Here is a 17,043-nt window from a genome sequence, read left to right on the forward strand (position 1 = left end):
GCATAATGTAAAAATTGAACCAATCTGAGAACAGTAAGTAGAAGTCATTGCAACCTTACTACAGAAAATACCTGTAGTAGTGAAAATAGGCCCGAATTGGAAAATCTTCTGTTGTGTGCTGCATGTGGCGCAAATTTGGACAACGTACGGACATGATTCTGGTCCCATTGTCAAGAATTCAGTGTAAAAAACTGATATTACCTGGGTGGCAATTTGCATTTTAGTTAAGGCCACTACAATACAGTCAAAAGAAGACTATTTCCATCTGCAGTCATTTATGTTTGGTGCCATAGCTCGGTTCTTAGAGCTACCAGCCCTTCCATTCGCATACATAGATAAGACAAAGAGACCAGTAGCAAGACTCCACCACAGAACAGAGCGGGTTTGATATTCGTTAAATTAGTCCGAAAAACAAAACAAAACATGGAGCTGGGCTATAAAGCAGCTTGCAGAGCAACAACTGTGGGCCAGCCAAAGAAGCTTGGGTAGCTAATTGGATACATTGAGGGGTATCATCTCAGCTGATCTCATCTCCGTTGATATGAGCTGGCAATGAGATCAGCTGATCTGCTGAGATTACAGCTAAGCTTACTTGCCTAAACTAAAGTTATGCTTGATTATTCCAACTGATTATTCAAACTGAGCATCAGTGTATTTTCTCTCTCCCTGTTGTTGACTCAGTTCTATGTTAGTTAGCAGCTGATTGAACCTGAGCCTAGCAAAGAGTTGTTTACATTAGTTCCTGATGACTTCACTCCACCTCCTTCCTTGCTCCTAACCAGGTGTCATTCTGACCATGGCTATTAGAGTCCCTAGATTGATATCTATGAATTGAATCTGTTGTGGCACTGGTCCTTGTGAGAGTTGAAAGAGGGGAGACACTTTTCTCTGAGGCCTGACATAAAATAAACAGGGGGGGCATCCAGGATCTCCAATACTGCAAGCTTTAATACCTTATCCCTAGAAATAACAACACACTTTCCACACTGTGAAACAGTCTGTAGTCCTTGCTGTGTAACGAAAATGCTTTTATATCCTTCAATGTCTCCTGAGCGGAGCTAAAATCTAGGTCCAGGGACCTGCCTGCAAAGCAAGGTAGTGGAAGAACTTAGAAGAAAAAAAGCAGACCTGACAATAATTTTCTGGTTACAGGTCATTAATTTCCTGTAGGAGAAAAAAAGCCTTTTAATCTCACAAGCAAAGGCTTAAATAAAAACTGGGAAAAATAATTAAAAATTCTTGCAGTAAGTTTTTCCTTGTTGGCATTACATCAACAGCAGAAGAGAATAAGTTAATAAGAGAGCTCTTACTGTCACAGTGGCTGTTTTAATAAATGTCCAAAATGCTTTTATCCTGCCTTGAAGGCCACAGTGATGTAACTACACCATTATACAACTGCACAGACAACTTTGTTGTTGCAGTGGAGAGGAGTGCATACAGAGTTAATGTAAAAATTCACCTGATGTTCAGGTTGAGAATTCAAAGCTCGAATCTCCAAGAAGTTGAATGTGGTTTCTACCTGTTGTCAGAGACATAGTTGACATTTCAGCTGGCACGAATCTAAAAGCCTCACACTGCACATTAACTTGAGAGGGTGGCAGAAAGTACCTTTGTGGGAATCTTTGGCGCCAGGAAATAGAGACGCCATGTTGTGAGCACCTGGGAAAAAAAAAGGAAATAAAGCAAATTGAATGAAGACTCTTGAAAAGTTCACTGCACAGTCATACTCCCCAGGGAGAAAACAGTCCCAGGAGTTTCCATGGTAATGATGAGAGGGTCTATTCATCTACTGATCCAGCAAATTGCTATCTGTGTCAGCAATAACGTCAAGCATTAACAGATTAACATCTTCAAGTCTGAGAAATGGTGACATGCTGCAATGTTTTAATCACAATGACACAAACATAAAACGTAATTTCATTATCATTCTATTACTTCTGCTGTGGGTAAACATGACAGTGGCTCATACGTTTAGTTTGAGACACGCAGTGCGCCTCTGGGCCCAGCGAGCAATCTCTTCTGGTCATTTAGCATCGCTCCAGGTCTTTAATTTGAGAACCGCCAAATTTCAAGGCTAATAGATGTCTTCTCTACCGTTCGCATCATAGGATCTGTTCTAAACACAGAAATGCGGGTCATGGTGGGTCAGGACATCAAATTAGCTTTTTTGCTTTGCCATCTTTGCTAATTTGGTATCTGCGGTCAGAGGCGTGTTGGATCATTTTTAGTTCAATGCAAACTTGATGGGAGTTTGGACGTGACTGGAAATTTGAAAGCAAACTCAGAGCCTGTTTGTGCATCTCCATCTGAAGGAGCACACGCACCATTTGTGTGCGTGCACCCACTTATTTTTGGCTTGGAGACATTTGTGTCATGCAGCTTTTGCGTAAATCTGATTCTGCCCCTGATTCTTCTTCTTGAGAAACAGTTTCTTTCTTTTTGTTTTTTCTTGCAAACACACACTCTAAAAAAAGAAGAAAAAAGTCAGTGTCTCGATCCATCAAGGCAAACAAAGAATAGTGATTCTTTGGCATTTTGCAGCTCTCCACCAGCCCCTAAGTACTGCCCTCTGCTCTTTTTCTTCTCCTCTTCTGCTCCGTCGCTTCCAATCATTTACTCCATTCTCTCTGATGGGCCTGCTAAAACACTCCCCGAGGACAAAGTCTTCCCCCTCCGCCCACCCCATGCCCATGTGTCTCTCCCCAATGAAATAAGTAATTAAATTACAGCTCTCTCATTCTACTGTTATGTTTTTTGGAGAAGGGAGCTTGACACAGGCCTGTCTGAAGCACACATTGACAGCCTCTTACACCCACACAGCAAGTGAGGTGTCAAAAATGAAATCATTCAAAATTCAAAATGTGCATGTGAGATGGAGAGAGTGCAAGAGAGAGGTGAAGATCGGCGCTTCACTTCAAAGACTGTCTGAAGGAGTTGATTAGAAGGACCAGATTGTATCGCATTACGGTGATGAGTCTGGGTTACGGGTGGTAGTTAAGAGTGCATGCAAGTAAACAGAAGTAAATCATGCTGATGCAGCAGGAGAGAGAGACACTTATCGAGTATTCCACTTCAAAGGGAGACCAGACACACAGCACACATATTGTGGGTTAATTATGCAGCTAGATAACAGATATTCAAATTCTGTTTTGTTTGACAGTTTGGGTGAGGCCTCTGCAGATAAATTCATGTAAACCGTAGTGACAAAGCAAAACCACCAATCACAACCTCAAGCAAGCTTTCAACTGCTTTCTTCCGACCCTGAACTTCCAGTGAAACAGGAAAACAAAAACTTAACGCATTTAAACTCTCCTCTCTCCTGCCAAATGCTAACCCGGGTGCATTTGATCAACCTCCAATCTATTTTTCCGTTTTCTATGTGCACCCAGCAGGAGAGAGAACCCTCGCGTTCCAGTTCAGCTTTTAAGAGGAAGCGGTAAATGAGACATGGATTGGAAAGAGATTATTGGAAAGATGTTTCTGGCAGATAGACATATCAAAGTGTCTGAATATCAAAGGCTGTACATGCAGAAACTCTCCTAACTGCCCATCCTCACCACACGATGAATCATTACAGCATCCAATAAGTGGAATTCTGCACTGCCGAGGCAAAAACGGACCTTTTTTAAAAGCTTATTCACTCACTGGGGGAATTGTAGAAGGGATGGCAGAAATAACCAGTGTGTCGAAACAGTATAAAAACTACACTAGTTGGACAAGGATTTGTTTTATATTATGCTTATAAAGATGTACGGTTGCCTTGCTGCACTTAATGGTGCACTCAATCAATTATACCTGTTCTGCAGTGTGTGTTACCCATGCATGAGTTGTGTCCTTTTCTGCAAACACAGTGGAAGTGTTACACATTTGCTAACACTGGCATTCATACAGGGTCCAGTCTGATTTCCTGTCTGCCGTGTACAAGCTGATTGCCCCAGATTTTATTCAGATAGCTGGCTGAGTTTCGCACAGTCAAATACAAATTTCATATCTCTGTCCTATATTCTCTGATGAAAGCACCTCAGAATCAAAGGCTGTGAGCTGTTCGGCCCCCCCACTGCCTCCACGGGCACAGAGGGATCCACAGCCACTCTCGCAGATCCTGTCTATCCAATATTCATCCTGCCAAGCCGCCAACAGCAGTCACAGAAGAGGGGCAGCAGCCGTAATGCAGTTAGCAAGTGACCAAAGAAGCAAGATGTTTGCTGTCGCTGTTAAATAATGAGGATCTCCTGCTTCTGCTGTCACAGAAATCAACATTGTGACAGAGATCCATTAACACTCCCGGGGAAGTAAACATCAAAAACAGTACATACATGATGCATGTCTCAGGCTGCTTATGTAGCAGGCTTATGGCATTCTTTTTCTTCTACATCAGCAGACCAGTGCTAAGACAGAACCCATTAAACCAGCCAAGTCCGCAGTGAGGAAACAGAAAGCAGCAACTTACCAGAATTTTGTCCTCTGTTTTGCCATTTTTAGTGTCAAGCTTAATGCCACGAACAAACTTTATAGATGATTTATCGATAATCTTCCTGATGCTTTCTGTGGATGACAACATTAACATATGTTACAACATAATCTCTCTCTCTGTTTCAGTCTTCTAAAGGAGCAAACAACCATTTGTGCAAATTTGATAGTTTTTCATATAAAAAGAACAGTTTGCAAGCTGTTGTGTCTTAGATTTGTGAATCCTTTTTCACTCTTCCAAATTTGCAGAGAGACCTCAAAAATATTCTCTACATTTATTTTTTTTGTCTGTTATTATTGTACAGTAATACTAAAATACAGGCAAAGCAAAATCCTACAACAATAATATCATTTTGAAGGACATAAAATGAGACATAATATTTCACTGTGCAGGATTATTTGCAGGACCACTTGTCTCTAAACATTGATTTTTGCAAAGTTAACATTGCCTAAAGGGATACAGTAGAAAAATCACATTCAGAAACCTAAAGTAATAAGGAGTAGTGTGGCAGAAATTAAAATTAAATGGAACACAGTGTGCCCAAAAAAACAACATGCAAACAAACAGCAGGATCCTTTAACTTCAGATTACTGTACAAATGTCCCAGCTCAACATTAGCTGAGGGATGTGTCAGACTTGCAATGTACGCTGACCAGTCGTGGCATTTTAGATGATAAAAATAACCGCGATGACAGGATCATGATTATACGTGAGAAACAAACCTCTTATATGCAAAATCATATAATCTGCACGTAACACTGAAGCAGAACGATTGACAGGGTTTTAGGTTGTGCTCCAAAGCACAAAGGCACTCAGTGGGAAGTTACACGATTTCGTGGATTAATTACTGAATGACTGTGATACATAACAATGTTTTGCCTCCGAGGTATTTCCTTTGAGGTAGTCACAATATGCTTTAGTGTTATTTTCTTACTCACAGGAGCAATATAACACATTTGAGCATCAGTGTCTATGATTCACTGAGAACTGTTCCTGTCAAACAGTGTTACTGTCGGTGTTGTGACCCCTGACTTGTATATGCAGCACATAACGTCCGTGATGCGCCAAAAGAAGCATCTTACTCACAGTTTGGGAACACATAGCACTGACACACTATCGCAGACACATACAGTCGCTAGCAGAAATTACATGATTCAGCATCTCAATTACTCTGGCTCCAGAGCTTCCAACTGACAAGCTTATGAGGAAATCGATACAGAGGCTGGGTTGCTGGGATTGGGCAGTGGAGTTGATACAGTCACAATGGACAGTGATGCAAACATTTCTTTCCCTGGCGCTATTTATTTCTATTTTTAGGTGCTCATAAGTCTTAAGGGGAACAGGTTCAATTGCAGTTATGTACATTTGGTCAGATTATGTACATACTTTACTCGAATATTTGGATTTAATGTCCCATTACACTTCTAATCTATCAAATTTCAGCAAAAATACAGCACTTTTAACTTTACTGCATCTCAACTCTTATATGAATGACCTGTGATGAAGCTACATTTTCCTAAATAAATCATTTAAATATCATCACCCTAACCAGACACAACACGTAAATGACGCTCATACCTTTTTGCATGGACAATTAATAATCAAATAACATGATGACACTTATAGGATCCTTCCTGGAACAAGAGGACTAGTTTTTGACACTTTTAGTACATTTTGCACCATATTAATAAGATATATGCGAACCAAGAATTGAGACCTGATAATTTAAGTCAATCCAGCTGTTAGGAAGGCTCTTTGTGACCTAGTGCATGCAGGCAGACCACCAGGTTCTCCACCTGTCAATCAGTGCAGGAAAGGCGGGATGAGGTGGTGCAGCCGCCCGGCAGGTGGCTGAATGAAGAGGCAGGGATTCCACTGGATTAATCATCACAGTGAGCCTAATAGAGCCATTAGGAGAAATTAACACAGCAGCAGAGTCCCTGCTACCCTGAGCATGTGTGCTGCTGGTGCATGTGTCAGTGCTTTTGCGCGCGTGTATGATATTGAAATCGAGGCAATGCTGTGACTTTGACATATGTAAGCTGTTGCTGTTTGAGAAAAGGGGAGTAAATATTTGTGCATTCTGTCGCGCCGTTGAGTTTGTATAGCTCATGCATTTTTGTTGGCAAGATACGGTGAACATCTGCCTGTATCAGTGCCCCTCTCTTCACTTTCCCACGCACGCGTACACACGCATGCACGCGTGCAATCAGCAGCAGCGCTCTGGCTGGTTAGGCTGCAGAAAAACAAAGATGAAATACTCAAGAGTTGAGGGTTAGAGAGGGGGAAATCTCACTGTGAAATGGGTGTGTTGGTTTTTTTAAAAAAAGAAAAAGAAACGTGCAGGGAACAAGACGGTACCAGACCCCACGAGTACACACCATTATTTTCCACAACGCCCCTTTTCCTCTTTGGCCTAAGGCTGGGGGGTTTTATTACCTGATCCACCCAGAGAGGGCAGGCTTAAAGCTAATTTCCCTGCACTGTAAATAATTAATTTGCAGATTAACTAATTCACATGCGCGGGGAAAGAAGAAGAAAGAAAAAAGCCGTCCCGACAAGGTTCAGGACTGATTGCAAAGGTGTAGCTCATGACAAGCATCCAATGCGTCGGTACGGTCGCAGCTTCCGACAGCCGCGCGGAGAAAAAAGCATCAGGAGCCTGACCACACACGCGCCCGGGGCGACCGCGAGCACACCGACACAAGACCGGGAGCAAAATAACCAAGCGGCGGTCTTTACCCACCTGTGATATCCTTGCTCACACTCACGAAACCAGAGGCAGTGATCTCTTTAGAAGCCATGTCTGTTCCTCTCTCCTATCGCCACCCCTCCTCCTCTTCCTCTCCTCCACCTCCTCCCCAATGTCTCCCTCTCCCTCTCTCTCTTAGAAATGGACAGAAAGAATGCTCTCTCTCCCAGGCATTCCAGCAGAGCACCCGACTGCCCGACGCGCTTCCTGGAAGAAACCGTTTGGATGTCGGGAGGCTGGATGGTGGGAGAGACGGGAGGTGGAGGGAGTGATGATGTTGAGGAGGAGGAGGCGGGGATCACTCTGGGATAATGAGGCTGTGGTTAGGCTACCTGTGAGAGCACGCCCAAGTTAGAAATCAGAAGATGCAAAGCAGCAGAAACAAATGTTACACCCAAAATAGAGATTGCCACTTAAAAATAAGAAAAGATTTACCCTGCGGGTGTCACGGTTGGTTGTCCCTGGGACTCCACAGAAGAGGCAGGAAATGGGATGGGTGTAGGTGGAGCTTGTCAACGATTCTAAACAGTGAACACTGCTTATCAGATTCATCCAGGTAGAGCTATTTTTCAGTTAACTTACGTTTCCGAACTGGACAGTTGCAGTTGATGGGAAAGTCAGTAAATGGTAATAAAACGTGATTCCATATGGAAATCTTGAGGTCTCTGAAATTATCACAATTTATTCTGAAGGGGTCAAGCTGAGTTTAAGTCTGAGAGCTCGAGGCATTTCAGGTGAAAAACATGAAATTCATGAAATTATTAGAGTCAATCACCCTCCAGGAAATATGAATGGAATAGCTCTGCAAATGTTCCACAGGACTAACCTCCAAGTGGCAGTAGTCTTATGTCTATTTACGTTTTTATTCTTTAGACAGTGGATGAGCTGCAGTTTAAAGTGTTTTATATTGCCTGGGCCTCGGTGCGGCCGCCCTAGTTCATTCACTTACTGAGACAAGCCATCCTCCCTTTAAGGCCACCCTCACTTTGATTGTCTGTGTTGAACAGTAGCTGGGTTATAGCCAGATGTGTCCCTTAGATGCATGTTAGGGACAATCATTGTTGTTGAAGACTGCTAGTAACTGAACATTCAAAGCAGTCTGAAGCCTGAGCTTTTGGCTCACATGTTTTACTTGCACATACACTGATCTCATTATTTGAAAAATGAAAGGTGTTTAATATGAGCACCACGGTAACAGTATGAATATGGCAGAAAATAAGCAATGGCATAACAGGTACGATCTAAAACTCTAGGGATCCAAATTCATTAACCAAACCAAACCAAAGTTATTATGATTCATCCTGTGGGCTCCGTGAATATCCACAACAATCTCGTATTTGTTGAGATATTTCATCCCGAACCAATGTTCTGGTCTGTGCCGTGGGCTGACTATAAACTTGCAGACTGGGGGATTGAGATTTCCCTCAATCAATTTACTAAACTTTATCGCACTGTAACTGACTGGATTACAGGGACTATAAATAAATGTTCACCAAAAGGGAAAATGAGCATCCACAGCCATAAGCAGTGGACTGAAAGGGAGGCTATAAATAGAGCAAACAAAAGATAACAAAAAATAACCTGAATGAGTAAATAAAAATGTGAAAATGCAGGATTTTAGCATTGGCAGTAGACCCAAAAAAGCCACACCATGATTTAACACAGATCAAAGAAGGGGAAGAAATTAGAAATACTTTCACCTCTGCAGCAAGTTTGTAAGGTCAGACCACAACAACAGAAGATAAAAAAGAAGAAAGGGAAAATTAAGCTCCTTGCTGATAATAAATTGGATGTGCTGTGGGTTTAAATCTTCACCTCTCCGCCTTTTTGTCTGCCTAAAGGCTCCACCTGTTAACTAGTTGACAGAGGAAGGAAATATCTCCACCAAGATGATAATCTCTGTCTGTGGTTTGCTGTGAGAGTTGGGTGAAACCCCTCCTATGAGATCCAATTAGTCTCTGTCTTATAGCCTCTGAAATAAAACAGGCTCCGTAAAATAACAGGGACTTCTGAAATATACATCATTTTAACTGTGGAAATCTCAAAAGCTTTTTCCTTTTTCTTTTCCAAAGAACAGGAGGGGAGTTGTACATTAATTCTGGACATTCAATTCTTGACAGAATGAACCTCATCCTTATCTTCCTGCTGCTGGGTGAGTATCACAGATAACACTTGATTGACTGTCACACACCTTCTGTCACACCTCTGCTGGGCAGAATTCCCAAAAAACGAGCGTTGTCATGACAAAACTCTTGGTACCGGTGGACAAAACCATGTCCCAGCAGTTTAAGAGGCATCTGCACTCTGCTGTCAGAGTAGTGCTGACACAGAGCCAAAGCCGAGCACTCTTATTTGATGCAGATATCAGTAGTATGGTATGCGGGGTTATAAATTTTACTAGGCTGTTAGCCTGCAGCAGGGACTTTCAGACAGTGTTAAATTAAAATGATGTGCACCAGCCAGAATCTGAATAGGGCTAATGGAAATGATTTGGACTGAGCTGTCAAATTGTTGTGCTAGCTATTCCATCCCAGGCAGCCATGAGTTATATTTTAAAACTATATGGTCGTAGTAGCACTATGTGACACTGTTGTATATGTGCGTGTATAGCGTGGGCGTGTAACAGGAAAATACAGCAAATCTGTGTACATTCCTTCTGTTCCCATGGGGATGATAACTGTCTAAAGAGTTTGCTCATTAAGGCATAGGAAGCTCTGCTCTCTGTCAAACTGTGTGGCAGTCCCGTGACTGCGAGTGTTAGCAAAGAGATGTGGCTCAGATGGTCTTCAAAGCAACGCCTTAGAAGAGCGAAAGATTGTTATGCCTTATAGGCACAGGTTTACTGCTTCTAGACGTTTTAAATTTACTTGTAGACACTTACTTTAAAAAAAAATATATATATATTTTTTTATGTCTTGATTATATAATATACAAAACAGCAGTGGACCATGACTGACTCTCTGGCATGCAGCCATGTGGGAATAAGCCATCTGAGCTGCCTGTGGTGTTCATGCTGATACATTTTACTCATGAATGACAGAGAATAGAGAAAACATACTGTACCCAAAATGTCACTGATGTGACAGGAACAATCTGTGGTAGAATATATATATATATATTTTTTAAAAATCGACTGTTTCTGTGAAACACTTTGTCCGTATTTCAGGTATGGCTGCATTTGTTGTCCAAGCTGGTTCGCTGCAAGGTACGGCAGATGTTATCATCACACATAAGTACAATATGTCTGTCATAAGCAGAAGAAAGACGCCAACGGAGTTATCGTTCTCCTGCAGGTCTTCTAAAGACTGTTGTGTCCGTGTGGCCCCCAGGGTCAAAAGTCTACCTCGGAGAATCTGTGCTGCTGAAGTGCACAGTTGAGTCAAACTCCACTGCTCAGTGGGGCTTTGAGTGGGACAAACCAAAAACTGTTCTGACCCTGAACCCCAGGCATGTGGTCTCAAATGACAGCTACTTCATCACCGCTGTAACAAGGGAGGACGCGGGCAGCTACAGGTGCAAAGCAGGACAAACATCCAGCCAGCCAGTGGAGCTCATCGTGTCAGGTGAGCAGCTACAACCTCTGCTGTGTTGTGAATTGTTTGTGTGCCCAAATCTTCTTGCTGGTTTAACTGAGATTAAGATCATAATGTTCAAAATATTTAAATTAATTAAAAAACAAACTTTTACAAGGGAAAACATTTTGCTAATTTCTATATTCAAGAATCTTTGGATTGTTTACAGTTCAAAAGAATCCTTATTTATCATATACTGGGCCTTAGTGCAACCCTTCAGTTCAACTAAATTATGCTGTTTTATCTTCTTTTCTCCTAAAGAACGCTCTCCCTCTTTGCCAACTTTCTTCTTATTGGCTGACCCTTGAAAACATAATGTTAAACCAGAATGTGGGTGTGATTTTGGTTCAGCCCAAGCAGTGTGTCTGACATGACCATATTAATGATATCCACTCTCTATGATATTATAAAGATCTGCTAGCATTTCAGGTAGTCTGCAGGCTAAGATTCTGCTTCACAAAGATTATACGGACACACTCTGATTTCAATTTTAAACCATTCTTCAAACCTTTATTATGAGCATCTACCACTGTTACATTATTTATATGACAGAAAATTAGGAAATGCAAAGTAAACCCACTTTACCTGTCATGTTCATTCAGTATTCTCTGCACAAAGGAAAGCTAAGGCAGATCAGTAAGTAATACGTTTTGTATGATTTAGATTCCAATAAGAAAAGCTGAGGGAATCACCAAACTGATCATAAGGGACACGTGAATGCCTGTATCAAATTTTAAGTGGTATGAAAATTAAGTTGGGTTTCATAAGAAAAGTCAATTACCTCAATAGGACAAAATGTACCAGTCATCTGTGGATTCCCGTGTCCCTGCTGCAGCTGAACTTCAGAATATGATTTCTTCTTTCATTACTGCACATTGCTGCGGTGCATGAAATGTAATCGTGCAATAATTATAATGTAATTTCCAGAGATATGTAGTTATAGCGGTTGTGTTCCCATGTGAGCCACTTATTCTGCAGCCAAACAAGGCCCGCAAGTGCATTTATGATAATGATATTCATGAGTAAAACTTTAACATGGAAACATTTGCCAGTTGCTACAGTATGAAAGTGCTCTGGTTCTTCTTCTAATCTTTTTGCGTCTTTCAACTCCAGAGCTGACCCCTCCCTCGCTAATTCTGACTCCCAGCACGAGATACATCTTTAGTGGGGAGAGATTCAGTATGCAGTGCCCCTCATCTCAGACGAACGCCAAAGGCTGGAAGCTGAGGCATTACTCTCCAGACTGTACACGGAGGAGAAAAGCTGTCCAAGGTGACCAATGTTCACCACTAGAGTGTGCTGTTATCACAAACAGGACTGATGCATGTGTCTTCAATGCTACCATTGGGAACAGTGGGCTGTACTGGTGTGAGGGACCTGAGGGTCGCAGCAACTCAGTCAGGATCTCAGCAAGCTGTGAGTATTACTGCCTCTGGACAAAATGGGGAAAACACACCAGAGACAAATAATAACACGGTGGGGTTTTAGATGTGATGTATGAGGGAGAGCATTTTTTGTTTTATGTGTGACAAAAAAAGAGTAAGGAGTTATTTATGTGTGCTATCTTTATCCCACAGATGACAATATCATCATGAAGACTCCAGCCTTCCCTGTATTTGAGGGGGATAAAGTAATTTTGTACTGTCAGTACAAAACAACAAACTACAACGACACAACCTTCTTCAAAAACGGAGCAGTCGTCTCTGTGATGCCTTCGAGTCCAAACAATGAGATAAACATGACTATTGAGAACGTAACAAAGAAAGACGAAGGTTCCTACAAGTGTGCGTCCCTGGCCCTAAAGATGGAGAGTACAGAGAGCTGGTTATCTGTGAGACCCAAGAGCGACACCCGAGGTCAGGTGTATAATCTCAACGTAATGATTTGTGTTTATATTTTTACATTTTGTTCAAATGCCTTTTAGGTAACAGAAGCATCCAGCCTATACAGCCTTTTTTGGCTGAACAAAAGTCCCAAGATAAGCTCCAAAAGGTAGAAATGTGATTTCATAAGAAGGGAGAAGAAATAAAAACCCATGGAATGAACAGGTGAAGTAAAAAAAGGGAAATCCAAGCCTTTGCATGCACACAGAAGGCTGACTCCAAGGTGGGAACAAGACAGTGGGAACAATCAGGCCATCAGTAGGAAGGCAAAGGAGGAGGTTAAGGGTTTGATGCACGCAAGGAAGAGCAGTCACCATAACTCATAAAAGTGGTTAAAGAAGACAAAGGAGATAACGCAAACACCAAAGTCTCTAGGAAAAAATTGATATAGAAACACAATAAGTAAGTAAGTAATGAAGTTTATTTATATAGATTTTTTCAAGAACAAAAGTCCAAAAGTGCTTTACAGGTACAATATAATATAAGATAAAACTATTAAACAGTAGTTCACAAATAAAGGGAGGCATCTGACCTTTAAGAAGTCTAAAAGTGATCACCAAAATTTTAAACTGAACAATAAAGAAGAAGAATTGGACTCTGATGAGAGCTCATAGAGGATTCAGCCTCACAGCAGCCTTTTGGACCATTTCCAGGTGATCCAGGAAGGATTTGCTCAGAGTAGGAATAATGAATCACAATAATCGAATCATGTTGAAATAAAAAGATGAAAGATCATTTTCAATTCACACTGAGACACAATATATCTGAGACAGGCAATGATGATAAAAATACGTTTGCACAAGACAGCCAAGATCCTTTTAAAACTGAATTCCTGATCAAAAGTGTCCTCAGATTTCTCACTGTGGGCAGAAGTGAAGCTGAAATGGGTCCATGATTCTCAATTACTCTGGGGACAAAGTTATCAGGGGCACAAATAAGAACAGTTTTCAATTCCATTAAGTTTTTAGAACATTGATTTGGCTATAAGTTTGAGTTTGATATGTACAACTGAATATCATCTGCATAACAATGGTATGGACTATCTTGAGAGTCATTCAGGATATGTCCTAGTGGAAGCATGTACAGGGTAAATAAAATAGTTCCCACAAGCAAACGTTGGGGTGCACCACAAGATAAAATGGCCGGAGAAGACAGAATGTTAGCAGAAGCAGCTCAAGACAAATAAGAGGAAAACAAATCTAGAGCTGACCCATAGATGCTCACTTATGACTGACTCTCTCAGTCAGGATACTGTGATAAACTGTGTCAAAGGCAACACAGATATCTGACAGAACAAGGGCTAAATGTTCACCTGCATCTCTATGCATCCATAAGCTGGCTGGAAACCATATTTTCTAAAAAATTTGGAAATAAAAGGCAATTTTGAAAACAGTCTAAAATTGTGATGGAGGAAAAGGTCACTTTTTTTCTTTCTAAGAGGGTCTCTAATAGCCTGTTTAAAATAGGAAGGGACACTGGCAGAGCTAAATGAGATGTTAATTATCCTGAGAACACACTACCTAATAGTGGGGTTGGTAAAATGTCAAGTGGGCAGCAGGAAGGTTTCATTTTATCAACTAAATTGATGAGAGCATTCAAAGATATCAGTCCAAAGCTCTCAAAGACGCATGGGCGGTTAAGGCAAGCGGCGAGAAGAGAGGAAGGATGGGTAATGTTTGCTCTGAAATGTTGGATCTTATTAGCAAAGAAGCAAAGAAAGTTTTTACACTCTTTATTTGAGTGACTAGTCGGAGCAGGAGATAGAGTCATAAGAATGTTTCTAATAATGTCAAATAAAACTTTGGGATTTCCTCAGAACCAAAACACTACAAATAAATGACAAGTACCTGGGACGATACCAGGCCAACTTTGTCATTTCCTAATGAGGCATCAGAGAGGTGTACTACGAAGGGAGATTAAGATCAGTTAGCAATCTTTGTCCACAGCTCCCTTTAGAGGCTATGGAACACTAACCTTTAATCATTAAATGTTTACAGTTTCAGAGCTTTAATTTGCAGCCATCAAGTTAGAAATTAACATAGGATTAAAATAATTAATTCAACTTAAAATGTTTGTTTTATTGCTCTGTGCACAAAATTACAAGATTAATAATTTCCTGCTGCTTTTTTTTATGTTCTTTATACATTTTTATCACCATTTTATCATCATCATCTTCCAGTAATGTCTCTGACTGGAGTAGGTAGCACTCATATGGATCATTTTGTGCAGCAGAAGAAGAATATTTTATGTGAAATGCAAGCTGGATTAAAAGCACCATTGTGATATCCAGTAATTTTAAGTTTTCTCAAGCCAGCTATTGCAAAGAAAGCCTGGCTGTGCATAATTTCCTTCATAGTATAAACCTTATAAAAGGTTTTCAGCATAAGACAAATTATGATAATAACACTGGCAAAAATATCTAAAATTTACTTGTTGTGATATCCCTATGCTAGTGATATCCCTTCAGCCTAGTTTTAGCCTTTTATATCAGGATGACCAGAGGTTAGACAAACTATTAGTATAAAAAATTGCAAGTTTGATGCCAGATGCTGGCATCTCATCTTCTATCTAAGATTAGGTGGTCTGCTTCAGAGCTCTGTATTTCTCGCTCAACACTGGGCAACATTAGCCTGTTCACCCAATCATAAGCTAGAAACAGTACTGGTAATGTTTGTGCTATTTGCCATAATTGATTGGGTTAGCCACATTTCTGAATGAAGTGAGCCCACCTTTGTTGTGTGTTCCACATGCATCACAGAAAGTCATAAATGAAAACCCAAAACATTAAGTGCTATTTTTATATTGGTAACACTCCATAAAAATATAATTCGAGTATTAATTTGCCTACTTATTCAACTGTGTCCTTTTTTCTTTTCTTTGACTGATTATTGTAGTAGATGTAACAGTAATTCAAGGTATGCGAGCAATGAAAAAAAGCACCCTGTGAATCACATTACTTTGCACCCAATTAGCAGGTTTCTTCAGCTGTTAATGAGAAATCAGACTAAATGATGTGGAACAGTAATGTATTTTCAGGTACAACCTGGTTGAGCCTTTTTGCACTGAAACAAATACTATTTGTTCTTGTCAACAGGCTACTGGAAATGGATTATCCTGTCTGTTGGACTTGTATTTCTGTTTCTTATTCCTCTCTCTGTCTGGCTTTTTTATCGCCACAGGTAAGTTACAGTACCCAGGAGCTCTTCAGCCAATTTGCTGTTGTATATATGTTGTTAGACAGATGATATCTTAGCATGACTCAAAAATCAAACAAGCTGTCAAATGCTTCAGGTATTATCATTTGTTTATTTTTTTAAGATACCAGATGTTGGGTACTTGGAAACGTTGGCCATTTTCCAAAGAAGACGTGCCAGCAGTGCCGGTTCCTGCAACTAAGCAGGACGTGACGGAAGTGCAGTGGGACCTGTCGTGGATGGAGATGTCCAATCTGTTGGATAAGCAGATATACCCCGGCACTTAGAGTTTACACCAAGTTTAGTATTTTCTGTAAGCTCCGGCATAAGGTGATCCCCTGTGGTAGTTCAGTCAACATAACGCCGCTAGCATGATGTAAGAACAGTTGTTTAGCTATTGCCAGTCAGTCAAACAAACAGAACTTCCTTAGTGCCAAATAAATATTAATAGAGAGTGATAAAGAGCCAAAAGCATCTGTTTTGGCTTGTTTCTTATTTGTATAAGTCCACCATATGGTATCGAATTATTATTTCAGTAATTTAAATTTTACAGGTCTCTCACTTTAAAATGCTTTTAGATGGTGTCATTTTCTTTGTTGTATTCTATTCCAAATTACCTTTTGTTTTCTTGTATTTTTGATTGTCTTATGCCTGACTTTAATGATTTAAAGACGGATAACAACTACAAATGGAAACCATAAAGTTATCATGGCCACTCTTTAGCCTATGCTGCATACAAATAATAGTCTATTCCATTTCAGCTGACTTAGTGAAAGTCAGGTTTATAATTTCACAATCCCCTAGAGGCTCATTTACGCTCTGGATTTGAATGATGCTCTTTTTTGTGGAGACCCAACATCATTATGTGTCTGTCAGGATAATTACAGGAGCACGGCACATTGGATGACTCATCCTTGAATATGTAATGGTTTTGTAATTTGAAAGTACATCACTGGAAAATACATGTATATACTGTATATGTAGACAAACATTTTATCTTTGGATTTGATTAAATTAATTTCTTCAATTAAAAATCAATATATTTTTTATTTGTGGCCTTTGGTGCTAAAACACCCACTACACTCATTATTTGCATCAGCTATAGTAAGATTTTTTTTTTTTTTTAAAAAAGCAAATGTAATGATTTCTATTCAATGATGTAGTGTAGTTA

General features: G+C 40.4%; 2 protein-coding genes across 3 annotated transcripts in view; one reads left to right on the forward strand and one right to left on the reverse strand.

Annotated features, from left to right (window-relative positions):
* Positions 1 to 7,429, reverse strand: part of LOC146361946 (capping protein, Arp2/3 and myosin-I linker protein 3-like) — a 33,693-nt gene extending 26,264 nt beyond the window's left edge. For both annotated transcript variants that reach the window (XM_084921197.1, XM_084921196.1), the window contains exons 1-4: positions 7,218 to 7,429; positions 4,451 to 4,545; positions 1,609 to 1,659; positions 1,460 to 1,519 (exon numbers count right to left, since the gene is read on the reverse strand). In XM_084921197.1, coding sequence (XP_084777323.1) covers positions 1,460 to 1,519; positions 1,609 to 1,659; positions 4,451 to 4,545; positions 7,218 to 7,275 — 264 coding nt within the window. In that variant the 5' untranslated portion in view covers positions 7,276 to 7,429. The remainder of the gene's footprint in view (positions 1 to 1,459; positions 1,520 to 1,608; positions 1,660 to 4,450; positions 4,546 to 7,217) is intronic.
* A 120-nt stretch (positions 7,430 to 7,549) lies between these two features.
* Positions 7,550 to 16,849, forward strand: LOC146361947 (cell adhesion molecule CEACAM5-like). Its single transcript, XM_084922375.1, has 7 exons — positions 7,550 to 9,375; positions 10,390 to 10,428; positions 10,517 to 10,786; positions 11,909 to 12,211; positions 12,373 to 12,651; positions 15,773 to 15,857; positions 15,997 to 16,849. Exons 1-7 carry the CDS (start codon positions 9,345 to 9,347, stop codon positions 16,157 to 16,159), a joined length of 1,170 nt encoding a protein of 389 aa, XP_084778501.1. The 5' UTR covers positions 7,550 to 9,344; the 3' UTR covers positions 16,160 to 16,849.
* Positions 16,850 to 17,043: the final 194 nt, after the last annotated feature.

The sequence above is a fragment of the Perissodus microlepis genome, chromosome 23 (assembly GCF_051167445.1).
Source record: "Perissodus microlepis isolate ML-2025 ecotype Zambia chromosome 23, ASM5116744v1, whole genome shotgun sequence".
NCBI classification, from domain to species: Eukaryota; Metazoa; Chordata; class Actinopteri; order Cichliformes; family Cichlidae; genus Perissodus; species Perissodus microlepis.

Bases quoted from the DNA above. Each gene is read 5' to 3' on its own strand.
- LOC146361947 (XM_084922375.1), top strand. From the start codon at position 9,345: ATGAACCTCATCCTTATCTTCCTGCTGCTGG. The intron at 10,787-11,908 runs GTGAGCAGCTAC...TTTCAACTCCAG, and splicing joins AGTGGAGCTCATCGTGTCAG to AGCTGACCCCTCCCTCGCTA. The intron at 15,858-15,996 runs GTAAGTTACAGT...TATTTTTTTAAG, and splicing joins TGGCTTTTTTATCGCCACAG to ATACCAGATGTTGGGTACTT.